Source organism: Prionailurus bengalensis, chromosome B4, assembly GCF_016509475.1.
Source record: "Prionailurus bengalensis isolate Pbe53 chromosome B4, Fcat_Pben_1.1_paternal_pri, whole genome shotgun sequence".
NCBI classification, from domain to species: Eukaryota; Metazoa; Chordata; class Mammalia; order Carnivora; family Felidae; genus Prionailurus; species Prionailurus bengalensis.
In genome coordinates, this window is record NC_057358.1 from 94,910,640 (window position 1) to 94,938,520 (window position 27,881).

General features: G+C 34.3%; 1 protein-coding gene across 5 annotated transcripts in view; it reads left to right on the forward strand.

The window, feature by feature from the left end:
* The window catches only part of CNOT2 (CCR4-NOT transcription complex subunit 2), a 135,257-nt gene extending 118,108 nt beyond the window's left edge, over window positions 1-17,149 (forward strand). For all 5 annotated transcript variants that reach the window (XM_043565019.1, XM_043565021.1, XM_043565018.1 and 2 more), the window contains 8 exons: window positions 847-971; window positions 1,921-2,041; window positions 2,133-2,289; window positions 4,833-4,894; window positions 4,984-5,033; window positions 6,940-7,040; window positions 8,892-9,036; window positions 16,004-17,149. In XM_043565019.1, the coding sequence (XP_043420954.1) occupies window positions 847-971; window positions 1,921-2,041; window positions 2,133-2,289; window positions 4,833-4,894; window positions 4,984-5,033; window positions 6,940-7,040; window positions 8,892-9,036; window positions 16,004-16,090 (848 nt within the window). In that variant the 3' untranslated portion in view covers window positions 16,091-17,149. The remainder of the gene's footprint in view (window positions 1-846; window positions 972-1,920; window positions 2,042-2,132; window positions 2,290-4,832; window positions 4,895-4,983; window positions 5,034-6,939; window positions 7,041-8,891; window positions 9,037-16,003) is intronic.
* Window positions 17,150-27,881: the final 10,732 nt, after the last annotated feature.

The window sequence follows — 27,881 nt, forward strand, 5'->3', positions numbered from 1 at the left end:
GAATATGAATATAAATAACAGTGTGTGGAGAAGGGAGAGTATATATTGTTAGTATTCTAAAGTTTCCAAATTAGTCTTCCAAAAATAACAAAAAAAATGATCTGCCCTGGAAGTTGAGTACCTAGCTACTTGATTCTCAGTTCAGACTCTAATGTTTTTAACCTTTCCTCATAGGTCCATTTTTTCATCCCTTTAATCATTCCCGTTGCTCTCCTTGGACCAACTCTAGTTTCTCCATATCGTTCTTGAATTGTGGAGCCCCAAACTGGATATTGTTCTCCAATAAGGGCCTGACTAATGCCAAGTATAGTGGGAGGATTACTTCCCAGTTCTTGCATGTTTTACATCTATTACATGGAGTCCAAGAAAATCTGAAATAATATGGAGTTGTTTTATAATTGATTGCAATTTGCTCACTCTGTAAGTCACTTTCAAGTAGAATACTGACATGTTCTTTTAAAATTTATTTTGTTCATTTGTATTTGACAATTAACTGGTGTTTATAATAGCTAGTCAAATATTTAAGTCAAGCTTTAAACCAAAAATTTTAATAACTATTACCAATATCAAATTGTTTTTAAGCATCTATATATGACATTAGATTTAGAATTATAGGATTACCACTTACTTCCCTTGTATTATTTTGTATATTGAGTTATTAATCAAGTATATAAAAATATAGTTCTTCATTATTATCCTGAATACTAATTTTTTGAAGTGTGCTTTCATAGTGTAATAAAAAATCCTTTTGGTATGTTAGTATGAGGAAACTTTAGTTTTTTTATAATTTGTAGTAAAATAGCATAAATATGAATTAGAATTTTCTGGATTATTTTCATTACATAGTGGGAATGGTAACAAAACCAGCAAATGAGCAATCCCAGGACTTCTCAATACACAATGAAGATTTTCCAGCATTACCTGGTTCCAGCTATAAAGATCCAACGTCAAGTAATGATGACAGTAAATCTGTAAGTAACTGAGAATGATGTGTGTGAGTAATGTAGTTTTTTCCCTTCAGACTTCTCTTGTATTAACAGTTTTATAGACTGTATTAAGGACTTACTAAGTACTGTTACAAAGTTGTTTATCTTGAATATCTGTAATAATCTAACTTCTGAAGAATGTGGAAAACCTTTATAACTTAGAAGATAGCCTATTTTTTTCCTATTTCGTATAGGTTTGCAAATTTCTGTTGAACTTCTCAGAGTTAATTTAGACTTTTATTGTAGTCCCTGTCAGCTGGATCCCATGAAGTTTGATATTATAGCCTTCTAAGGAGCTGTGTTTTTCTTGAGTAAGTTTTCTCCTTGAAGAATCTTTATACACATTTTTATTCCTGTGTTGATTCAGCCAACTCAGCTTCCTCTTTCTGACTTAACGAATGTGTTTTATTTCTTCCACATTTCACTGAAAATAGCTTTTTTTTTTTGTGATGGGAGTTTGTATGTATTGTTAAAATAGTTGATAAAGAAGATTACTGGGTAAGAATTAAATATGAATTTTAAAAGTTTATATATTCTAACTTATCCTGGAGGTTTTTATGGTGATATCATAGGCAATGTACTGTAATATTTCTCTTCTAAATTAAAATGTTGAAGAGTGAAACTTGAAGTATATCCCAAAGCATATAGTTCTGAGATAAAGATTATTTTTCTGTGACTGAAGATCTGAGATATAATAAGAATATCTTTCATATATTTTTGTCCTTTAAATACCCAAATGTGTAAAATACAGGATTTATTTGTAAACCATGGGACAGTTGTGGAAACAAAAAGTTTCATGTAGAACTTGAAAAACAGGTAATAATATACTACCAATTTAAATATAATAAAGAATGAATAGAAAGGTAACTAATACGTGTACTCAATTTTTGCACTTAACAAATTTTAATGTCACATTTAATTTTTTCCATGTTAGAATTTGAATACATCTGGCAAGACAACTTCAAGTACAGATGGACCCAAATTCCCTGGAGATAAAAGTTCAACAACGCAAAATAATAACCAGCAGAAAAAAGGGATCCAGGTGTTACCTGATGGTGGGACTCTATAAAATATGTCAAAGATATTACAGAATTCGTTTCTTTACTTTTTCCTTAAAGATAAAATTACTATGTTCTTCTTATCCAGGTCGGGTTACTAACATTCCTCAAGGGATGGTGACGGACCAATTTGGAATGATTGGCCTGTTAACATTTATCAGGGCAGCAGAGACAGACCCAGGAATGGTACATCTTGCATTAGGAAGTGACTTAACAACATTAGGCCTCAATCTGAACTCTCCTGAGTAAGTTTTTTTCTTTTCTTCCACATTTGTGCATAATACTTCCTTGTGGATTTCCAGTTTTTAATTTCATGTGATCACAGTGTATTACCTGCAGCCACTCGTTGCTGTTCTCTCTTGACTGTTTGGGTCATTCCCTCTCATGTTAGCTCCTGGATCACTGTCATTTGACAGTATCATTCCCTTATAATTTGGCAGTTTCAAAATACACATATTTGATCCTTCCAGAATCCTGAGATCTTGGCTCCTTGAGTTTCTCACCTCCAAAAGTCTTAACCCTCCACCATATCTCAGCTACTTACAAAGTTATCCCTTTGACCTTGGCATTATCAGTAACTTCAGTTTCCCTGTAATTTTAAGTCTCTGCTCCCATGCCACTTCTGGTTTTCCGTCTTTCTCCCTCTAGCACTGACTCCAATAATCATTTGACTCCTTGGGATCTTCAGTCTACTGATTCTTCTACCTTTTACTGTTCTTCAACATCCTTCTCTTCTCCTGAGAAGATTTCACTTTCTTCTTACCCAGTTAAATTCTTTAGTCTTTTGTAATGGCTTTTTACATACACGCTTGACTACTTTGCCCCTCTCTTACTTTGTCATGATTTCATGGCAAAAACTACAACCCTGGTTATACTTCAGTTATTCCATTCTTGATCTGTGCTATTGAACTGGTTAAAGAAAAGCACACAACTTCACTGCCTAGTCCTCACTTCTAGGAACCTCAAAAGTGGGCTCATAATTCTGCCACCCATAATTATAAGTGGCATGCCTGGTCCCTTCATTCTTTTGCTCTCCTATGCAACTATTCCACACTCGTTTCTCCTAACATCTAATTACCTTTTTCCCAGTCCTTACTCTCAGATGGAGACCTTGCTTTTTTTTTTTCTTTTCTGAGTTTTTATTTAAATTCCAGTTAGTTAACTTACAGTGTAATACTAGTTTCAGGTGTAATAGTAAGACCTTGCTTTTTTAATTTCTACTTTCCTAAGAAAGCTGGAAGTAATCAGAAGAGAATGTCAGCATAGTCCTTCCACCAGATCTAACTATCTGCTACTATCTGCACCCACCTTATTCTTGTCTTTCACCCTGCTGATCCATGCTTTCTACTTAAAGTCTCTCTTGAAAACTCAAGGACATAGCTCTAACAATTTTTGCACATTGTTGGATCATTTCCGTCAGCGTACAAGTAATGCTATTACTTCCTCTATGTTAATAAAGTACATTCTTTTTGTCTAATCTCTTCCATGAATTACTGCCTTTATTTCTTTATTCTTACTTTTTGAAGAGCAAAACTCTTTTAAAAAGCCATTTTTTATCTTCCATTTGTCTTCTCCCATTCTCTGTTAAACCCATTTCACTTAGGATTTTGCTCCCTCACCCCTTCACTAAACCTGCTCTCATTGAGGTCATCAAATTCAGTGGTCTCTTGTAGAAACTTGACCTGTCAGCAACGTTTGACATAATGGATTCATTGCTTCATGCTTCTCATTGCTTTTAACTGCCAGCACCCTGGTTTGAATCACCATCCTTTCTTTCCTAGATTATACCATCAGACAGTCCCCAGGTGTCCCTGATGCTCTGTTGTGCCCCTCACAATCTCTTCTTTATGTAGCAGCCAGGACAATCCTTTCTGAATAAGTTAATCCTTTGCTCAGTGCCCGGTAAAGGTCTGTGGTTTCCTTATGATTAAAAACCTAAAATCTTTACAGGCCTACTCATCTCCACAGGCATGATCTGTCTCTCTCCTGCCACCACCTCAACAGCTTCTCCCTTTGTTCACTCTGTTCCAGTTTCATTGGCCTTCACTGGCTTGGCTGTACCTCAGACATGTCAGTCATATGCCCACCTTAGTTTTGCTAAGTTGCTTAATTTGCTCTAGCAGTTCCCTCAGACTAGAATAGTCTTCTGCCAGGTCATGAATATGGCTGACCCCCCTCACATCTTTCGAATTTTTGTTCAAATCCTATCCTGTCTTCCAAATGGAACCTAAGCTGGCTACCTAATTTAATGCAACTGATACCCCTCCTTACCCCTCCACCAACACGGAATATTATTTATTATGCGCCTCCTCCTAATCCACCATCCTAACCAGAAAGTAAATTTTATGTTGTCAGTTATCTTTGTTTTGTTCGCTGATGTATCTCAAGCACCTGCAACAGTGTCAGGCATGTAATAGGCACTTAGTAAATATTTGGTGAATTTGAACTTTTGCTTTTAATAATTACTGATTTTTTCTGGCCATGTAAATGGGAAAGTAATTTTACTGGGGGCATGGTATTAATGAATTTAAAGCATTCTGAGTTGAAGTTACGTATATATGTGAATATATAACTTGTAACTTAATATAGACACTGAGTATATATACAGCTATTTAACCGTGTTTCATTTTTCTGCTGTGTAAGTTGTAGTAAACACATGAAACGAAATTAGAAGTAAAGATACTCATTTTACTTTTGAAGTCATTTTTCTTGATTTCCTGAATAAAATTAGAAATCTTTGATTCTACTTTGGATTTCAGAGTGGTTTTTTTTTTTCCCTCTTATTCAGAAATCTTTACCCCAAATTTGCATCACCCTGGGCATCTTCACCTTGTCGACCTCAAGACATAGGTAGGAGAATCTATTTGTGTTCAGACCTTTTAAAAATATTTTTTAAACTGAGAATCAGTTAATAAGGCTTTTTTCATTTTATTATCCAGACTTCCATGTTCCATCTGAGTACTTAACGAACATTCACATTAGGGATAAGGTGAGTGTAGTTTATTATTCTCCTCAGTCAGCATGAATGTATCTATTTTCCAGGCACTGTTTTTCAGTTTAGACAGCATAAAGTCTTTTGAAATAATTAGCAGTGGTCTCAGGGGTATGCTTTCATGTTGCCAATTCAATTATAACAGTTTTATTTCTATTTTAATGTTTTGATGAGAATCCTGGGTTATATTTAAAGAATATGTTTTAAAAACAAAACAGTGGTAGGTCTGGTCAAATATTGCTCAGAGTTCTTAATAACAGGTTATAACCATGGTTGATGAGAATCAACTATTTTGGAAAATTTGATGAATTTCTTTCTGATATTCTCATTTTATGCCCTTGTATCAATAAGAAATATATTTTTACAAATATTACAGTGTTTTCAGTGGAACAGTGTGTACATTTAAAAGCTATGGCATTGGCTTTAAAATTTTTTTTAATTACCTAAAATTCTAGCTATAAAATAACTATTAACAGATTGAAGTTTTAACTTTTTTTTTAATCAAAAAAAGAAAATGGTAGATACTCTTGTTGAGGGGAAAGAACTAAAATGTTCGTTTCTGTTAGAAATTGTATCCCTAGATTTTGGCGTTGAGGAAAGATACGATTTATTAAAACTTACGTGTTACACATATGTATATAAATATGTATTGCATTATATATTTATACATAAATATAAAATATTATATATGTGTGTGTGTACACACACACACACACACACACACACACACACACACACAGGTGTTCTGTGTCTGTACCATGCAATTGCATGGTCAAATGGATGTTGATTTTGTGGACAGGCAAGTAAAGAGATATTTCTCAATATGTCTCAATACTTGAATAGATGGAAGACAAGAAGTATGGGATAGAGCTTATTTTTTCTGTTTGTGGATCGTGTGATTTTTCTGCTACATCTATCATAGGGCTTTTTTGCTCCAATTACCTAAGGGTTCCAAAGCCTTTTCTTACAGCAATTTAAGAAATACTGATTTGAGAGAATTTGTCACATTAAAAACTGCTGCTTGAATAGGGATAATATGGAGAGAAAAATTATATTTTAAGAATGTATAACAGTTAAATAAACATTTAGATGCAGGATTAGGTGAAGAGAGGAAAGTTTTTTCATTTTGGTGAGAATAAAGGCTTTTCCTAACACAAGAGTTGGAGTCTATTAAACTCAGTGTTTTATTAGAGTTTGGTTGGTGGTTAATGTTTCTGCTTTATGGAGGGACATGTGAAGCAGTCATCTTTTAGTCATCCATTTAAACAAAATAAAGAGCTATCACTTTATGATTTTTGTATTTACCATATGGGATTTGGTAAAAATACATAACCAATTTGTGAATCACTGTCAGATACAGACTGAGCTAACATTTCTTACAGGTTTCCTATGTATCAGGTCCTCTTTAAGGTGCATTCGTATACAGGCACTTTATCAATTTTTACTTACATTCTTAGTAACCTTGTAGGTCTCATTTCTCCATTTTATGTGGAAGTTCAGAGACCTTAAATAACTTGGACATGGGTCATATTAGTAAATAGTGGAACCAGGACTTGAATATAACTCCTGCATCTCTGAGCATCATGTTCCACTATTGTTACTGTGTTGGGTATTAATAAACCCTCGTGTAAAACAGCATTTGGTCTTGCTGAGAAGTTTTTATATAGGTTTTTATTTTATTATTATATAAACAGATGTACCAGAAATAGTTGTTAAATGACTCTAGTTATTTAAATGATAAAACTCCCCCTTAGGGTTATAACTACCTATGAAATCACGTAATAACAGTTATCTACTACAGAGAAGAGGGTTTGTTTATCTTGTTATTTTTACTATCGTGATAGCAATGTTAGGGTTTTCAAACTTATTTTACACTTCAGAATAATTGATTTCTGTTTTCCAGCTGGCTGCAATAAAACTTGGCCGATACGGAGAAGACCTTCTCTTCTATCTCTATTACATGAATGGAGGAGACGTATTACAACTTTTAGCTGCAGTAGAGCTGTATGTTCAAAGTATTTTCAAACACTTTTGTATTATAGTGGATCTTGTTTATTCTGAAAACTTTTTTTTTTTAATGATGGCTATAGTCTGTCTTTTGTTTTTAAAGCAGAAATATTTCCATCAAGAAATAATTTGTTTTTACATTTAGTAAAATAAAGTTAATTTAGATTGAAAGTTTATATTGCTATGGTTTCATAGTCATTGTATACATAAAAGGAATTATTTCAGATTTAAATAATCCTAAATTTGTAAGAAGACAGGATTGACTTCATTCATGAATTTGGTGAATCTGATTTTTATAAATATGTGAAGTATAAGATCTGGTCGCTTCCTAACTGTGGCTCATCTTCTTATGGAACCACATAAGACAATGAATTGAATGACAATGGAATTTCATTTGACAATGAATTTCATCATTTATCTGTTGAGTATAATATGGGCAAGGCACTGTGCATATTTCTTGTGTGTTCTGAAGTATTGATAAAGTCCACATTCATTATCAGAAGCTTGTTGGCCAACTTAAATAAATTAATGTTAAGTAGTTGGCCCATTGGATACATCTTTTTTCCTGAGCATTTCTGTTTTTGCCCGATGCTCTAAGAATAAAAATTTTGTGTCATTTCTCATATGTCCAATTGGTAACATTTTGTTACCAATGGACTATTATAATAATCATGTTTACTTGAGTGAATTGTTAGTTAAAATTCATGATGTTATGGGGCACCTGGCTGGCTCAGTCGATGGAGCAAGTGACTCTTGATCTCAGGGTCCTGAGTTCAAGCCCCACGTTGGGGATAGAGATTACAAAAAGAAAATCAGGATGTTGTGATTGAGAGACCTAATTTTTTACAGATTTAAGTATTTTATAATATTCCTAATAACATTTCTATAAATGACCTTGGATCAGATACTTAAAATGTAAAATTCACTGTGTTGATAATAAATTGTTTTTTTATTTTTCTATTGAGAATTTGTTTTCTCCCATGTTTTCCCCTCATTTTTTGTAACATAGAAATTGTTACCTGTTACCTTTTAATTTATTCATAAGTAAATAAATTCATTTAGTCATTCATATATCCATTACTGGCAGTTCTGTCTCATACCTCTTTTATGTTGAAAAATTACCTCACTGTATTAGTAGGAAGGTATTTGTTTATATGGAGGTTTGTTCTACCAGAGATGTTTTTTGTGGCTCATTTACCTCCTTTGGATGTTACTTCCCCAGTTTACAAGTGATATAAATCCTCATTGATTCTTGCATGAATTCTAGTGGATATCCTTTTGGCTTTTGAGAATTTAGGATCAATGAAATTTAAATAAAAAATAAAAGTAATACATTCATGAAGAGTTTTTTGAATGGATATTCTGTTTCCAACATAGTTACAAAATTATGTGAATTTGGATAGTTAAATAGACTGTATTTAGTTCCTTACAAAATAATACAGTAGTTGGGATTTTTCTTTGTTTTAATGGATGTCTTAAGTTCTGTTGAATGTTAAGAAGAACAAGAAAGGAGTGAAGTTCCTGGAACACAATGTATCTTTATTTGGTCTAAGTTTTTATCACATTGCTCATAGAGCTTTTAAGATCTCATTTTGTTTGCATGAAAAAATTTCTTTAGTTAAATAAAGATGTGTATGTTAATTAAAGAGTGTGTTTTCTGGACAAATTAAAATTATTTTCCTATATTTCACTAGGGTTGTATTTAATAACAAAGTCAGGATAAAGAAGCATCTATATTTATGTATTTTAGGTGAAACTATTTTCTGAGCAAAATTTTACAAAATGTAGAAAATGTTTGATGTGAGCCACAGGAAAGAATTAATTGTCTTTTTCTCTTAAAAATTGAAGTTTTAACCGTGATTGGAGATACCACAAAGAAGAACGAGTATGGATTACCAGGGCACCAGGCATGGAGCCAACAATGAAAACCAATACATATGAGAGGGGAACATATTACTTCTTTGACTGTCTTAACTGGAGGAAAGTAGCTAAGGTATATTTTTTTCCATGTGTAAATGTATAAATCTAGATTTTAAAAAGAAGTATCCTCTTTTATCTGTTTATATGTACCAAGACATCCATTCCAATAATGTGCCACATGCTTGCTAAATAAGTCTTTGTCATCTTCACCTTCTTGGCTTGATTTAAACTAGGCAAGTGTCTGGAAACAACTCCTTTCACCCATAGTTAGGAAAAGGATTGCTTTACAATTTTGTAATTTTTCACAAGCCGTGATAACATTTGAGATATTTTTGTGTCTACTCAGTTGTAAAATAAAGATAACCCTCTTGCAGTCCCAGTCATGTATTCTTATATTATTATTACTTTGAGCAGGTAGGAGATTTTCCTAAAACTGGTCTATAAACAGATAATAGGCTTTTTAAAACACTTACACTCATTGCAGGAAAGATGCTTGAGTTTTTATTTACAAATGATATAAAGAAAGAAAATTGTAAGCATTAACCAGATTGTTCCTATGACTAGAGTGCTGAGTGTTGGAGGGAAGAGGGCTGTGGAAAAAGTTGGTTGTTTTGGTTTGCAACTTTTCCTCACAAAAACACCTTTCTGACTGTTCCATGTGCAAAATTTTCATCAGTGTCATAGCATATTTCACATGTATGGAGTGTCTCATGTATGTACTTAGTCTACCTAGTAGAGAATATAACTGACATTATCTGATTTCATAACTCCAGGATTTCTTGAATGCCTTTTCCACTGATGATTCATAGGATTAAAAACTAACTCTTTAGTTTTGTTTTTTCTCAATAAATTTAAACAGAAGAAAAGTATTTCTTGACAGTTCATTGGAGGATTCTTTAGTTGTTGGTTTGGGCTTTTTTTTCTTTTGAGTCAGCCTCACTAAATTGATAAGAAGGTAAGACATTTTAAGAAGACAGTGTAAAATGCTTACCAGATATTTATCACAAGAGTTTTACTTCGCAAGATTTCATACAAATCTTGACAAAAGAAACAAGATGAGCCCAACTTAAAACACCAAACAAGACACACATATGAGAGGTTAAATCTTTTTTTATTATTATTAATTTTGGGTGTTTGTCAGTGGTGAGTGTTATTACTTCTCAGACCAAGTCCATATATCACCATACACTGTATTCAAGTTATTTTAACAGTTCTAATTGATATGCATATCTTGATTCAAAAGGAAGATCCGTGACCTAACCTTTTAAGTAGCAATAATGACCTTCATTACAAAATACAAGAGACATTGTATATGTTACTTGTTAAGAAGTACAGTATAGTAGAAAGCTAGATCCTTTGTATCATAGATTTGAATTTGACTCCTATTTCTGCTAGTTATGCTTTGACCATATACAAGTTTCTTTTCCATGCCTGATTCCTTATCTTTTAAATTGAAATCATATTTGCTTCTAGAGTGTCATGAAGATTAAATGAGATTACGCGCGCGCGCACACACACACACACACACACACACACACACACACTAAGGACAATGCTTGGCGTATATTGGACATGAGATATATGGGACTACCTGTGGTAGTTTGTTACAGTTTTTATCATCATTGTTCTTACAGCTTATTACTATTCTTCCAAAGATGGAAAAATAGTAACTGTTGTTAGGTCAGGTAAGTGATTCTCAAACTTTAGCTTGCATCACAATTACTTGGCAGCCTTATTCACAAGTTACTGAGCCAATACCTCCATTGTTTCCGATTTGGTAAGTCTGTAGATGGGACCTGAGGATTTGCATTTCTAACAAGTTCCCAGGTGATGCCCATGATTTTGCTGGTCTTTGTCTGAAGCTGTACTTTGAGAACTTCTCTGTCAGTTGATTCTACAGAAGAGAGAAATGTATCTTTAGAGGGGGGAAAGATTCCATTAGTAAATACCTGAAGTTTTCTCTATTCCATTTGAAGCTTTTTGTTCAGTACCATTGTAAGTTATTCCAGACAAATATACAAAAAGGAATGGATGTTTGCAGTAGATGGATATGTCATTTTACTTAAATTTTAGTTCAGTATATATGACAGATCAACTTATGTGTAAAAGTTCAGCTTGCAGAACTAAGCACTTTCCACAAAATTAGTCAGAAGCAACTTAAACATTAACAGGCCCCTTTTATTTTCCCATAAAACAATTAATTCCCCAGTCAGGTAAATGCCATTTTAAAGAAAGTGTGTGTGTGTGTGTGTGTGTGTGTGTGTGTGTGTGAGAGAGAGAGAGAGAGAGAGAGAGAGAGAGAGACGTGTGTAGTGTGCCTATATAAAATAACAATTTTACCCAGCTTTATCTGACTTCTACAGTTGAGCTTTAGTCTTAACCTTTACCTTTAAAAATTTTAGCTCTGAAGTTGGAAAATAAAATTTGAGAAGTATCATTAAACTTCCTTTAAAAAATCTCTCTTGAGGTGATTGCTGGCCACTGGCATGGACACTTTTCAACAAAACTATTTCCATAGTGATGAAAGCAAGCAGAAATACTGGTTTCTACTAAGTATTAATACATAGCTCACTTCTTCTGTCATATTAAAATACAGAATCATGGGGGCGCCTGGGTGGCGCAGTCGGTTAAGCGTCCGACTTCAGCCAGGTCACGATCTCGCGGTCCGTGAGTTCGAGCCCCGCGTCGGGCTCTGGGCTGATGGCTCAGAGCCTGGAGCCTGTTTCCGATTCTGTGTCTCCCTCTCTCTCTGCCCCTCCCCCGTTCATGCTCTGTCTCTCTCTGTCCCAAAAATAAAAATAAACGTTGAAAAAAAAAATTTAAATAAAAAATAAAATACAGAATCATGAACTTAAAACAGTTTTAAGTTGTATTCACAGAATAAACTTTTCACAATGGCTTTTGGTTTTTTGTTTTAAAGAAGCTTTCAATGTTTTCTCAGAAAATGTTTAGGAATTAAGACATTTAGTTCCATTTATGAGAGTTTATCAACCATAGAAAATCTCTTAAAATGCCATATCCCAAGTTAACCTCAAAGTCGCCACCTATAAACGTGGGTATGGTTTACTACTAACAGGTAAAGAACATGCATTATTAAACAACTTCAACTCATTGTTAAGAAACCTGCAGTATGAATTAGTATTATAAGTGATAGCTTGATGTTACCATATTTTGAAAAGTATTGATAGGTCTTGTATGCAGTTCTTTCTCTTTTTGCAAATCATATTTCCAGGGAATTGAAGAATTGTAAGAATTGAAAGAATTGATGATTTAAATCAGAAGTATTTCTTACCCCTAAAAATTCTGTGACTCTGAGTTCTAGGATCCAACCCATTATTTATTTAAAGTATTTGTTGTATGTCAATAATGTTACATACAAATTTTTGATACTGTGTATATTCTCCCCTTTTAAGTAATCTTGACAGCAGGCTTTGTGGTTTGTCCTATGTAATTTAACTAGAATTATTTAGTATCTCACTAATTTAAAAATAGTGGTCATTCAGATAGTATATATAATCTAAATGAGTAGAATTTTTTAAATAATTTCATCCACTGAATCTTTAGGTGATAGAGGCTGCTCCATTATTAACACCTTTCTCAAACTAAAGATTTAAAAATTGAAGGGGTGCCTCGGTGGCTCAGTCGGTTGGGCATCCAACTTTGGCTCAGGTCATGATCTCTTGTTTCGTGAGTTCGAGCCCCACATTGGGCTCTGTGCTGACAGCTCAGAGCCTGGAGCCTGCCTCAGATTCTGTGTCTCCCTCTCTCTGCCCCTCACCCACTTGTGCTCTGTCTCTCTCAAAAATGAATAAACATTAAAAAAAATTTTTTTTTAATTGAAGGATTCTTTCAGCCTGACTTCACCTTGTGGGTCCAACACTGAATAGGATTCTAATGCCTAGAAGTTATCATACCATAGCCTGATATAACATGTGATTTTTTTTTTCATTAACTTCACTGGTACACATTAGTATTAGTATATCATCTTTATATTTTAATCGGAAATACATACTTTTCCTTCAAAGTAGTAAAGATTATTTCTAATATGTGTACTTAAGATAGTTGGCAACTTCCTAAATTTAAGTAGAGGATTTATCTTAGTTAAGACAAGCTGACATTTTTGAGAATTTGAGAAAACATTCCTGCAGTGTATGTTTCTCTATGTAATTCGATCAGTGATGACATTAATGCGTTTGTAATAATTTCATTTGATGGTCTGAATCCAGTGCATATATTTCCATTCTACTTTACAATAACCTTTTGAGAATATGTAGCCTGATTTTATTAATAGAAAAACTCAGATTTAACTAAGTTGTTTTAAAGTATCTAGATAAGTCTGTCTAGCTTTTTAAATCATTAAACTAATTTAAACACCTTCTTTTCGTTTAAGGCAAATACATAGTTCTAATAATACATAATCTTTGAATATGTCAAAAATTAAGTGTTTTATTCCTAAAACAAATGAAAAAAAACTTGTGTTTTCATATCAGCCATTCATTACACACCTGCCAGGGGCATCCTAGGCGGTAGGTGGTGGTGTGCACAACAGCCCTGTCCCTGCTGGTTAGACACCCACGTGGGTATGTGTTGTGTGTGTACATGGAGCAACAGTATGAAAGAGATGTTACCAACAATTAAAGTTGGGGAACAAAGAGACACCAGTATATATTGTAAGACTTGTATTTTCGGAATAAAAATACATAGAAGACCAAAACAAAGATTAAAAAAAAAAAAGGCAAAATTTGACCTGTTTAATTTCTGAATCTCTGCTATATGAGTTTTTAAATTCCATTAAAGTGTTTGTGCTCCCTGAGTTTAAACTGACCTTTTAATACATAGGGTGGAAAATAGGTGCATTGGTGGAAGTTACAGCTTAAATTCTAATAATACTTTGTAGTTCACCAGTGTACAATGACAAGGACAGGACGACTGAACGAGGTTTAACTTCTGTAACTTTATGATTTGTTACAGTTACAAATAGACTTTTTACCCTGCAACTACGTGTATTTTGGAACTAAATTGCCGATTTTAATTTCTAAAGAATGATACAAGAAGACATTTTCTTCACTAATTTGGTATTCTTCTTAAGCCAGGCAGTAAATTTGGTTTTTTTTTGTTTTTTTTTTGTTTTTTTTTTTTTAAATTTTTTTTCCAACGTTTATTTATTTTTGGGACAGAGAGAGACAGAGCATGAACGGGGGAGGGGCAGAGAGAGAGGGAGACACAGAATCGGAAACAGGCGCCAGGCTCTGAGCCATCAGCCCAGAGCCTGACTCAGGGCTCGAACTCACGGACCGCGAGATCGTGACCTGGCTGGTGACCTGGCTGAAGTCGGACGCTTAACCGACTGCGCCACCCAGGCGCCCCAGTAAATTTGTTTTTAAAACATCCGGAGAGGGAGAGAGAGGGGGAGGGAGGGAGAGGTGCTTACACATCAGGGGGCTGTGGTGATTGCAATGGTGGCTCTGAAGTTTGCTAGTTTTAATGATAAGCAGGCAGCCTGTGTGTCTTAGTTACTCTGTCAGTCCCTATTTATAGGTTTACCATAAACCTACGTATTTATTACAGGTCACCTATTATTTATAGGTGAACCATTTTAGTTTAAAGTCATTGCAGGGTCCCTTCTTTATAAACTTCTGTCAGTAGGCTGAATGTTTTCAACATTTCTGCACTGGGGGGTGTAATGAAGTAAATCTATTTGGATCTTGGGCTAAAACTATTAAAAATAATGTGTTAACACCAGAAAGTCATGGTCTGGATTAGAATCCTAGATCTGCCACTTCCTATGTGATTTGGTCAGGTTGCTTGTGAGCCTCATTTCTTCAGGGTGCAAAGTGAAGATAATGATATTTATAGAGTTATCAGAAAGATTACAGTAAACTTAGCTGTGTCTCTGGTTTGGGCACATACTAAGCTTTCAATTGTTAATTTAATATTCTTAAATTGTAAATACATGGTTTGGTATCTTAGAGTTTAATCATTATGGTCTAGGTTTTCATTTTAATTTAATAATGGAAACATCCATTTTAGAATCCATTTGAAACAAGATAGGTATGGTAAAATATGTTAACCCATAGTGCTAACTTTACTCGCTGGCTTTCTTTAATACATAAGATATATTAAGGTTCATAATTTTTAAAATGGGATTGATTTAGTTTGTGCTATAATTGAACTCAAATTATAGAATTAGTACTTTTAGAACCTCTTGCTTTTTGGATTTGCAAAGGTATGTTTTGTTTTTTTTAATATACACAATTATTTTCTGCATCTCTCTTAATCTTAGGAAGTGTCATGGAATTACTTCATCATTCTTAAATTTTAAAATTCATGAAGTTAATGTATTTTGAAAGTTTAATTAAAAAATAATAAAATAAAATAAAATAAAATAAAATAAAAAGAAAGTTTAATTAAAATGAGCTATATAGTTTGTCTTGAGATGTGCCTACATCAAAATCGTGGTATAGTTTTCAATGGCACCTACATCTTATCAGTGCTTTGGGTTTGAAATGGGAAGTCTAGAGATGTGCAAGTTACAAGTTCATTGTTTTCCCCAGATTTTAATGAGGTTAGAATAACTTTATGTTTGTTTTTTTTTTTCCTAAAGTATAATAATTACAAATTGGAAAATCATTTCTTTTCTCAAGGAAAAACAAATTTTTCAGTTTTATACTTCATTGAAGGTTGGCTTTATTTTAAATATCCAGTAATTTTCAGTGCTTTTTATTGGCCACACAGTAATTGCTGCTCAAGCTTTTATTTTTCAACAAAAAAATGCTTGGAGTTTCAGTGGTTATAAAATAGATGTTCATGAGTAGCCTTTCACACAGAAAGGCTGTATTTTTGTACTTATCAGATAGAAACTACAGCACATTACTTTTTCTTCAAGCTCTATTTTACTCAGTAGGAAAAAAGAGTTGGCACATCTGTGTCTGTGTTCATTCTCATACATGTAGGTATTTTATCTAGTAAAATATATTTTGACAAAAATCTGAGATCAGAGGGAGAGGAAATCATCTAAATTCTTGAATTTGGTTTTATAGGAGTTTCATCTGGAATACGACAAATTAGAAGAGCGGCCTCACCTGCCATCCACCTTCAACTACAACCCTGCTCAGCAAGCCTTCTAAACAAAGACTTCCCTTTTCTTGGGGTATGGCTGTCTCAGCACAATACTCGACATAACTGCAGAACTGATGTGGCTCAGGCACCCTGGTTTTAATTCCTTGAGGATCTGGCAATTGGCTTATGCAAAGGGTCACCATTTGAGGTCCTGCCTTACTAATTATGTGCTGCCCAACAACTAAATTTATACTTTGTTTTTCTCTAGTTCGAGCAGGGTCTGAATTTTTTTCATTTATTTTCTTTTTTGCCAGCAGACAGACTTGGGTCTGTAAAGACAAGCAAGTACACTGACAGAAGTTTACCATTTAGTTTCTAAAATGTAAAAAAAAAAAACCCACAAAAGACTCCACAAAATTAGACCACAAAATTTGCATTGTTCATTGTAGCACTATTGGTAATAAAATAACAAATGTTTGTGCATTTTTATGTGAAGATCCTTCTCGTATTTCATTTGGAAAGATGAGCAAGGTCTGCTTCCTTCATTTTACTTCCCCTTCTGTTTTTGAAAGGCAGTTTCGCCAAGCTTAACGCAAGAATATCTGACTGTTTAGAAGAAAGATATTGCCACAATCTCTGGATGGTTTCCAGGGTTGTGTTATTACTGAGCTTCATCTTTCCAGAATGAGCAAAACACTGTCCAGTCTTTGTTACGATTTTGTAATAAATGTGTACATTTTTTTTAAATTTTTGGACATCACATGAATAAAGGTATGTATGTACGAATGTGTATATATTATATATATGACATCTATTTTGGAAAATGTTTGCCCTGCTGTACCTCATTTTTAGGAGGTGTGCATGGATGCAATATATGAAAATGGGACATTCTGGAACTGCTGGTCAGGGGACTTTGTCGCCCTGTGCACTAAAGGGCCAGATTTTCAGCAGCCAAGGACATCCATACCCAAGTGAATGTGATGGGACTTAACGAAGTGAACTGAGACAATTCACTCTGGCTGTTTGAACAGCAGCGTTTCATAGGAAGAGAAAAAAAGATCAATCTTGTATTTTCTGACCACATAAAGGCTTCTTCTCTTTGTAATAAAGTAGAAAAGCTCTCCTCACTGCAGTGTTGACTTTGATTTGAAATTGTGAAATTATTTCTTCAACATGAAAAATAGACCCCCTGCCCCCAAAACCCTCAAGTTTTACAAATATCTAACTGAATGGCGTGACTAAACAATTTAAAATGTAGTCTTTTTTTTTCAGCTTTTGACAAGTAATTTGATGGCACCATATACCATTTTACTTGTAGCTTAAAAATGCAGATGTATTTGTAGTTATTAACCAAGTTCAAAACAGAAACTATTTTTTAAAAGAGTTAACGGCTGCATTAGAGATAAAGTTTCCTGGACACTTGTGGGACCAGGCAAAATACTTTTGGGAGAAATTTAGGAGAAATGTCTTGATAGGCCTTTGAGATTTACCTTTAAGAAGTAATATGCAAATTAAGGTAAGCCAAAAGGGAGTGAGGTAGACTTTACCTTCAGTTTGGATATTTCACATTTACAAATTGATGGATTCTTTTCCATCTAAAGACAAATACTGTTTTTAAAAATGTCTGAAGACTGCAGCTACAGACACTAGAGATAGTAAAAAAGGCAGTGAATTTTGATTCTCTAAATTTTCATTTTTAACCTATTTTTCTATGAAGAGTGAAAGTTTATTGTCATTTACCAAATCATGTTTGAAAATGAAACATTTATGACATTGCTGTGTTTGTGTATCAGGAATATAAAATGACTTAAGATTTACCTTTTTCTATGTATTTTGAGATATGGAGAAACTGACGTAAAAATACCAGGATTTTTTAATCTTTCAGATTTAAACCAAAGCATCTCCTCTGTAGGAAAGACGGCACTTACATCACTGTAGTTTTAACTGTTGTGCACAAAACCTTCTCAAATCATATTTGACATAAACCGGAGTCAAATCCTAGAAATTGATTTCTTATTTCAAAAAGGCATTACATTTTTTCATAATAATTGACTTTGTAAAATGTAACTTTTCCTACATAACCATGAGAAACAGGTTAAAAACAAAGGGTGGGGGGGAGTGGAGGGTAGGGGATCTTTATTTCTGTGAGTATAAACATAACAGTGTAGCGTGTCCCTGTGATCATGATTGGGACTTTTGTGAATGCCTCAGAAAAGCAAGACCGCTCCTATCAAGTGGTTTGTTGTCTTGGCCGTATAGAAAGTTTTACGTGCGCACTTTGCCAGTTTTCTAAGCTCTTTTTACCCTAAATCATCAAAATAAGAAAACTCTTGCATGTAAACCAACTTTTTATAACTTGTTAATATCTGAAATTACCGTGCTCTTGACTTCAAATCCAAGTTTTAAAAATCTATTTGAAATCTTTAAAGTACTATATTAAACTCTTTAACATAACACACTGTTACATTCTTTGGTTTTATAACTTGTGGTTATACATGTACAGAAGTTGGCCTGAACTAATATTTCACATTTTCTTTCATAGGTTTAATTCTGTTAAATTTTCCCTATATAACTAGTGACATAGATGTGTACGTTGTTAAATCATTTTTGTAATTATACTATAATTGGCTCTGGGAGAAAAAAGCTATTTAGTTGCAAAAGAAAATTCTTTCACCTATTTAGTTTCATATATCTATTCTATGCTTCTTGTGGTCCTACTATAATTTATATGACAAAACTCCATTTTCAGGGACTTTTTTCACTGCAGAAAGTTTTCCTTAGATATAAAAAATTTTAAGAACTGAAAGTATATTTGAATTCTTACAGTATAAGATTAAGCCAACCACTTACTTGTCTTTTCCGTTTTGCCACTGAACTTGGGACACCACAGGTGCTTGATAAATACATGTTGGTTGAATGGTATAAATTGATATTTCAGTTTGAAAATAAAATGTACAAATTAAAGCATTGGGCTTTGAAATAATTTACTATCTTTTTGCTGTAATTTCATTTTCAAAAGAATTCTTTTTAAAGCATTTTCAATTAACTTCCAAAACTTTCAAATTTTTCCCTCTGCACTCTTTCTAATTGACCCTTCCTCTCAATCCTTCATTCAGAAGCAGATCTTGCATCCTGTTACACCTCGTGTTTGTAAAATATGTGGCATCTGAGCATGCCTGCAAAGAAGGGCACATGTATTTAACTTAGATTGGCTTATTAGTATCAATTTTGCAGAAAGTTGCTAAAAACCTAAATGTGCACATACATACATAAAAGGTATGTTCATATTTAATGTTCTCTTAACTAAGTTTGTGTAGTTAAAAAAGAAGACCTAGAAATACTGCCTAATTGGTTCCATTAAGACAGTCTGTGGATAAAAAGCCAGACTTCTCTCAATGCCTTTTTAAAAGCTAGGTCCTAATAGCATGTGAAAAGGCTGTTTCCTTGCCACTAGCATTGCCAGTGAATTGGATCACATTATGAATACATGACAGATCTAGGAGATGAAGCAAATAAACACAATGCAAGTCAAAATTGGGATCTAAATCTAACCCAGTAATTTTGTGTGTTAAATTGCGTAAAATAGGATACATTGAGTCAAGATAATTGCTTTTGCACTTTGGTTGCTAAAAAAAAGTAAAGGATGGCGGAATGCAACATATCTTAAAAGTGGTTCATATGTATGTAGATCAATGTAAATTGTAACTGGTTCCAAAAATACTGATGCAATTTTCAGCTACTTTAAGAATAGTGCTCATAGGGTGCCTGGGTGGCTCCATCCCTTAAGCATCCAGCTTCAACTCAGGTCATGATCTCGGAGTTCGAGTTTGAGCCCCGTGTCGGGCTCTGGGCTGATAGCTCAGAGCGTGGAGCCTGCTTTGGATTCTGTGTCACCCTCTCTCTCTGCTTCTCTCTCCCTCCCTCCCTCCTTCCCTCCCTCCCTCTCTCTCTCTCTCTCTCTAAAATAAAACATTAAAAAAATTTTTTAAAGTGTAGTGCTCAGAACAAGGTAGGAAGTCTGCTGTATTTTAAGAGCTGCTATCAGTGAGGAAGGCAGGAGAATAGAATGTGGCATGCCGTCTAGCCGCCAAGCAATATACTACATGTTTGACATGCATTATTGTATCTGGTCTTTAGCATAGCGTCATGAAGTACTTCATTTTACATTAAATTTAAAATGTACCAAAAAAAAAAAAAAAAAAAACCAAAAACCAAAACCATGAAGTAAGAATGTTTACATTAGAGAATAAACTCTAGAAACATGGTATCTGTCTTCAGGTTTCAAATTCAAGAGTTGTAAGTAAAGATCCTGTGTGACTGAAGAACAGAACTCAGACTGATGAGAGAAAAAGATTTTGGTATAGTATTAGAAGTGAGGTAATTAAGATTTGGGAATGAGGTGCTTTGTAAGGCATTAGATTCAACCTCAGAACATAACCAAGAAGAGACTCTGGACAGTGTTCTGTGCATAAGGTAAGGAGTTGGACCGGATAACCATGAATGTTCCGTTTACTGAAAAAGTGTTGAAGTGGGATAATTACTGTATTTTAGCAAAACTAATTGCCAACCATTGTAAAGTACACCATTCTGCGTACTACTAAGGAAGAAAGAAGGAGCTCAATTAAACTATGATAAACCATGCATTACATAAATGGCATACCAATTTCAAGGATGTCATACATGGGAAGAATGTGCATCTTAGAATTGATGAGATGTGGACCTCGAAGAAGAGATAATTACTGGACAACTTAAGGGGAGACATGACAGCTGCCTCAAATGTAGGAGGGACCTAAGAGGGCAAGTCTCAACCCAGCAGGTGGAAGTTGGATGAGTCACATTTGGGTTCTGTATAACAAGGTGCTGGCCCACAATACTGTTACATGAAGGACTCCATCAACAAAAATGTCCAAACAAACTGGATGACTGTCAATTGCTATTGAGAGGACTGCCTTTTTTGAGTAAAAATTTGAATTTGACAATTTCTAGGCCTCTTTCAGCTCTTTAGAAGATGCTGATACCGTGTTTTGACCTGAATTTGAGGAATATGATGTATTCAAGGGCTGGAAAGTTAAATACTTAGTATTGAAGTGCTAAATACTTAAAGCATTGACCTAGTCCAAATGTGCTCTTTTGTGAGTCCTAGAGAAGGTTTACTTACATTACTGCTATATCTTTGGAAAGATTTAAATAATAATAATAATAATAATAATAATAATAAAGAATTACAGAGTGCAACTTTATTCAACTTTTTTTGTTTTTACTTTAGGAATAAGGCTATGTATGAAACAGTTGTAAAAGCACACAAATAGTAAATCATATGCATGTGTATGTTCACCAGATTTACTTATATATTCTAGTGCTACATTAAAGGAGGGAAGAGACCATTTTTTTGATAAGTTTTGAGGTAAATATTTAGTCTGAAATTGTACATTGCATTAGTGTTCAATCTCATATTTTCTGCTACAGTAGTGATCACAAAACTTAAGTAGTAATCCTGTTTCTTATGTAAAGAGAAAACCGATCATTAAATTTGATTTGTAAAAAAATCTCAGTTTGGATGGAGTTAGCTCCAGGAGCTCAGCAGAGGCAAAGTTATCCTCTAGGTAATTTTCAAACTTTATGTGCACCTGAGGAGCATGTTCAAAATATTAGTTATAGGCCTCCTACTTCATTCATTCATTCATTCATTCATTCATTCATTCATTCATTCAGAGCAGGGGAGGGGCAGAGGGAGAGGATATCAAGCAGGCTCCACACTCATGGAGCCTACACATGACCTGAGATGAAATCAAGAGTTGGACATTTAACTGACTGAGGAAACACCCAGGTGCTCCTAGGTCTCCTATTTAGATACTCTGACTCAGATATCTAGGGAGAGGCCAGAAATACATACTGTAGTAAATACAAGTCATTTCCGAAGCTAATGAACTAGAATTTACACTTCAGCTATACTTTGCCTATTGTGCAGGTACTAACTGGAATAAAATCTAAAATCTTAAAGTTTAGGTGAAATCCAACTAAGTTAATAACTGGGATAATGTATTCCTCTGTTGTGGGGCCATTCATTTTTCCCTGTATCATTCAAGTTCTAGTGCAGAAACCACATTATTACAGTAGTAATAGAGCAGAATACAAGGAAAACTAAGTCTGTTCCTGAGTATAAAACAGCAAGGATTGTGTGGTTTTGTTTTTTTTTTTTTTTTCTTTTAAAAACCGTTACTATTTCCTGGGGATATTTTTGCTAGATGTTGGGTTTCAGCTTCAGTTTGTATGCATAAAAACTGCTAAGGGCAACTATGCATTATCAGTTCTGTGTCCATCAACTGAAAGTTTTTTCTTTAGTCCAGTCACTTAAATGAATTCATGAAATTAATAAAATTCACAATGGTAAGTCTTCTTCATTGTAATAAATTTCCTGTCTCTGTTGAAAACTCACACTGCATAGTCTCATAGTTTATGCTCACCATTTGACACATGCCAAAATAGTTTAGCTACTATTTACCTTTTTAAAAAGCATTTTATTTTTGGTAATCTTTCACCCAGTGTGGGGTTTAAACTCATGACCCCAAGATCAAGAGTCACATGCTGTACCAACTGAGCCAGCCAAGCACCTCTAAGACTACTTCTATATAGCAAAACTCATTTTTCATTCATGATGTGATTTATCTTAGTTTTTATTTCCAAGGCCTGATAGGCCTCTACCACACTTACAGATGTGTTTTGACATTTTGTTAAGAGAAGGTGAAATAAAACTGGCCCTACTTACGCCAAAAAGTGGTAGGTAGTTCCTTCACACAATAGAGAAAAGTAGGTAAGAAAAACAATTTTTCACTGAATCAGCTAGTCTCTAATTTTCATAAGCATATCCTGAAAAGTAATAGTCTAGTAATTTGTATTTGCCTAAGTAACATTTTAACCACATAATTTACAAAACTTTGAACAGGTGATTTTTTTTTTTTTTTTCCACCAAGCCAATCAATTCTCTAGTATATACCAAAGGTAATTGTTGTTGTAACACATGAGGTTCCTCTAAACATTTTGGAAGAAAGCTACCAAGTTTCAAGAGTGGTATGATGTCAACAAATGGCTGATTTGCTTGATTCTTCTTAGGATCATCTCTATGGATACTCATTTATAATGAAAATACATTTTAAAGAGTAAACATTGATTATTCTTCAAAAATATACAGCTCAATGAGAAGTTACATGTGGGAATGCCATGAATAGTTTCATCTTTTGTATAAAAATAAAGATTTGGGGCAGCCAGAATGTTTGGAAGCTACCTTTAAATCTGTTACATACTGAACATCTATTTTAAGATGTAGTTTTAATTATCATATGTAGCAGTTGCATGAAAACTGGGCTGTCTTTTTTTTTTTTTAAGATTCTATTTTTAAGTAATCTCTACACAGAGTGTGGGGCTCGAACTTACAACCCCAAGGTCAAGAGTCACATGCTATACAGACTGAGCCAGCCAGGTACCCCAAAACTGGGCTATTTTAGAAGAAAATGTGAGCTATTAAATATTTCCCTCTTAAGAGAGTCAGACATGTTTTGATGTTTTATTTTAAATGTTTTAAGTAACTTATTGTCTTCAAATGGTTAATATTCTTTAAATATAAAACCGGTCGAATGAGAATATGCCTGTTTTTATTTACTAATTTATTTATTTTGAGAAAGCAGGGGAGGGGCAGAGAGGGAGAGAGAGAATCCCAAGCAGAGCGGGAGCTGTCCGTGCAGAGCCCGATGATGGGGCTGGATCCCATGAACCATGAGATCATGATCTGAGCCTAAATTGAGTCCATTGCTTAACCAACTGAGCCACCCGGGTGCCCCAAAATATACCTGTTTTTAAAATGCAGATCACATGTCACTCTTCTGCTCAAAAAAGTGTTATTTCCTGGGGTGCCTGGGTGGCTTAGTCTGTTGAGCATCCCACTCTTGATTTCAGGTCAGGTCATGATCTCTAGGTGGTGAGATCAAGCACCCCCACTGGGCTCTGTGTTTAGTGTGGAGACTGCTTAACATTCCCTCTCTCCCTTTGCCCCTCCCCAGCTTGCATGCAGTCTCTCTCTTAAAAAAAGTTATTTCCAGATTTCCTTTTTAAATGGGAAAAGGAATGGAAAAATTATATAAAATTTATATAATTGTATATAATTTTATATATATTTTGTATAATTTATATAATATTTTTCATTTTACTCTAAATGATTTAACATTTGAATATTAGTTGACTTGCACATCACTATTGGGAATCCAGATTCTGTCTAATTAAGATGAACCAAAATCATTTTCCCAGCTTCTCTCTGCATTTGCAATGATGTTGTTAATTAACGAACAACAAAATCTATCATCCTAGAAGTGTTTGTAGGTTGGATAGCATGGAAAAGAAAGATGTAGACTTTTGTTTTAGAGAATGTTAAAACTAGGTATCCTTTCCAACTTTGAATTTTTTTTTTTCCCTTTCTTTAGCATTTGAGGTAAGGACACAGTCCTAGTCTTCTAAACCATTAACCAAAGGAAATACCGAAGAAACTGAAGATTAGCAAAGAAGAAAAGGCCTAGAAGGAAAGAGGATAGTTGTCTTCCCACATCTGAAGTGAGATCATTTGGGTTTTTTTGTTTTGGTTTTAAAGTAAACTCTATGCCCAGTAGTGGGGCCTGAACTCAGGATCCTGATCCTGAGATCAGAAGTAGCATGCTCTACCAACTGAACCAGCCAGGTGCCTCTGAATGAAATTTTTCATAAAGCAGATTATCTTTGGGGCGCCTGGGTGGCTCAGTCGGTTAAGCGTCCGACTTTGGCTCAGGTCATGATCTCGCGGTCCGTGAGTTTGAGTCCCGCGTCGGGATCTGTGCTGACTGCTCAGAGCCTGGAGCCTGTTTCAGATTCTGTGTCTCCCTCTTTCTCTGACCCTCCCCTGTTCATGCTCTCTCTCTCTCTGTCTCAAAAATAAAATAAACGTTAAAAAAAATTAAAAAAATAAAGCAGATTATCTTTATCTTACTTACATAACACCCGAGGGCAAATATAAAACCTTTACATGGATATTATGGCAAGGCAGATTTCAATTTGCAAGAAAGTGCTACTTCATATATATTTTTAAAGGTCCAAAGATCAAATGGGCAGCATTAGGAGTTCATGAATGTTTCATCACTGGAAATGTCCAAGCAAAGGCAAGAAAGCTATTGGAAATATTAGATGATTTCCTGCAGTAAGAGGAGGGCAGGCTCTTCTACCCTAGAACTAGTGTTTTATTAACATCCAGTTGTTCCTTGTGTTTTACTTCCACTTTGAATCTAGCTTCAATTACTAACAAGCTTATCTGAAACCTAAATATTACACTTAATCTTCCTCTTCCACATAAAGCCGTACTACTTATATTTGCTATGCATCTAAAAAAGAGCTATTTTCAACGCAAGTGATTCAGAGCGAGATTAAATTGGAGGAGCTGGTTAAATCACTAGATCCTCCATCCGCTACCCACGTCTCCCTTCATAGGTTTCACAGGAGGGATTTGATCAAGCCTAACTCTACTCAAATGTAAGTATGCACATTTTAAATCCATTGGTATTACCTACATTTTTTACTAAATACAGAAATTTCTTAGATGTTTCAGAGGATAGCAGAAAATGGGCCTTGTAATCTGGCACTGTCAGTATATGTGTAGCTTTACTGGATCCCTCGTTCCCTCTTCATCTCATGGGAAGATTAAATTAGGGCATTTGTTTATATTAGGTACTCAGTAGATGTAGGCCCATTTTTCCGAAGACAAATGCTGTCTCTGTTAGCCACTGTGCTAGGAGATGCTCTCCATGTTTTGGAATTATTAAAAGACCTTTTGACTTGACTATGTACTGTTAGATAGCAATAGCCAAGTTTCTGAAGAACAAGGCAAGAACAAAGTCAATTTGGAATAAAAATCAAAATCAAGAATCTTCTAGTCCAACCCTTTCACAAGAGGAGGAGGAAACAATCTAAGGACATGAATTATTTATGTCAAATTATTTACTATTAAATGTTGGGACCAAAACCGCTTAGCTTCTTGCTTTCTAGTTCCAAAGCTTCTTTCCTTTTTACTACATATGTGTATATATTATCTCCCATAGAAGTTCACTCCCATTAACATGAAAGATAACAGATGATAAGAATTTAGGAAATCTAGCTACACTTCTGTGTTACGAATGTACTAATATGAAGTGATTGTGCTTTTTGCTTCCCTTTCTCAATGGCAAACATAAAGGCTATATGCAAACAAATCTGAACTTAAAAAATACTTTAATAATCATTCTCTGCTACTTCAAACAAAATACAGTCTTTGGGAGCATCCTTTCCTGCTTAATGTTGAATTAGGTGATACTTAAGATCCCTTCCTGTTTTAATATGATTATAAATATAGAAAATAGTAAGTAGTGTTCTCAAAAATTATATGTTCAATATAATAAGTAAAATTTATGGACAGGAAAAAACAATAATTAGAAAAATAGTGGCTTCCCAGGAAATTTTGAATTCAAAATTCTGAGACTAATATTTAACATTCACCATGAAGCATGGCAAGAAAGTTAGTTTCTTGATATCGGCAAGCTGAAAATGACTTACTTAGTTCAACTGTAAGTCATTTAAGTCAAGACTAAATAAAGCAGAAACAGTTTTCTACAACAAAATTGTCAATTGCATAAACTGAATGAAAAGATAAAATTTTCTATATAGTGTTCTTTGTTGGATCATTCATGCTTTCATTTGTTTATTACTTACCTAATTATTCTAGTTGCAAACATCTAAAACCCATCCAAAAGGTGAATTTTAATGAAGAAAGGTGATGATACAATATTAATTTTCTGTTCTATGTACTTTAGTTATTTAAGAAATGTATTGTAGCAGTTTGTTGTTGAAAAACTTCACAATGTGCCAATTTTTAAAACAGTGTATAAACATTTTCCCAACATGCTCTAAATTCCTCTCTACTCTAGGATACCAAAGCTCTCCTTATGATAATTCTTTTTGAAATCTTTTAATAAAGGTATGTATACATGTGGAATTGTATATTGCAGCTTTAACATTAGTCACAGGACTTCTTCTGTGAATACTGAAGAGAACAAATTATGAATAACAATGGTTTTAATGTTCTTGCTTAAATAGGTTTTATTTTTCTTTTGAAAAGAACATCAAGGCTTGACCATGATTCTCCTGAAAACATTGCTGCAGACAATGATGTACAGCAAATAAGTTGGTCTGGTTCTGTGTGTCACATTTGTAGTCTTTTAATTGGTGGCGAACCAGGCAAAGAACTAGCTTTTATTAAAATCTGTGCTGCCTCTGCCCTCCACAGAAACAAGATGCCAAGTCACTTCAGAGCTTAGCATCTTTTTCCCAAGGGTTGTTACCACTACTCTAACTTAGAGAGTCGATGGTGACTCATTTTCTGAAACTGAGGGCCTGCCTTACTGAATGTTAGAAATGAGATGCGGCAGCTCCAAGTCAATGAAACTAATAACAAACACAGTGTTCCATTAAGGATAAAACAGAAATTTATTTAATGTGGGAAGTCTTTTGATATGTTTGACTTTCAGTAAGAAAGACATGAAGATAATGAAAGGGTTCAGAAGAACAGCAAAGCTGACTTAAAAATAGGAAATAAGGGAGAAAAGTAAATGTTTAAAGAACAGAAGGCTAGATGGCAACAGTTTCTTCAAACATTTTAATTATAAGGAAGGAGAGTGACTTAATGCAGAACTTGGGAGGAAAATGGGTTTAAAAGCCCTTAAGAATTTAGGTTAAATTAAGGCAGAATTTTCTGATACATGAAAACCATCTTACTTCAGTTTTGGGGCAGAGGGTTCACTTACAGAACTCTTTGAG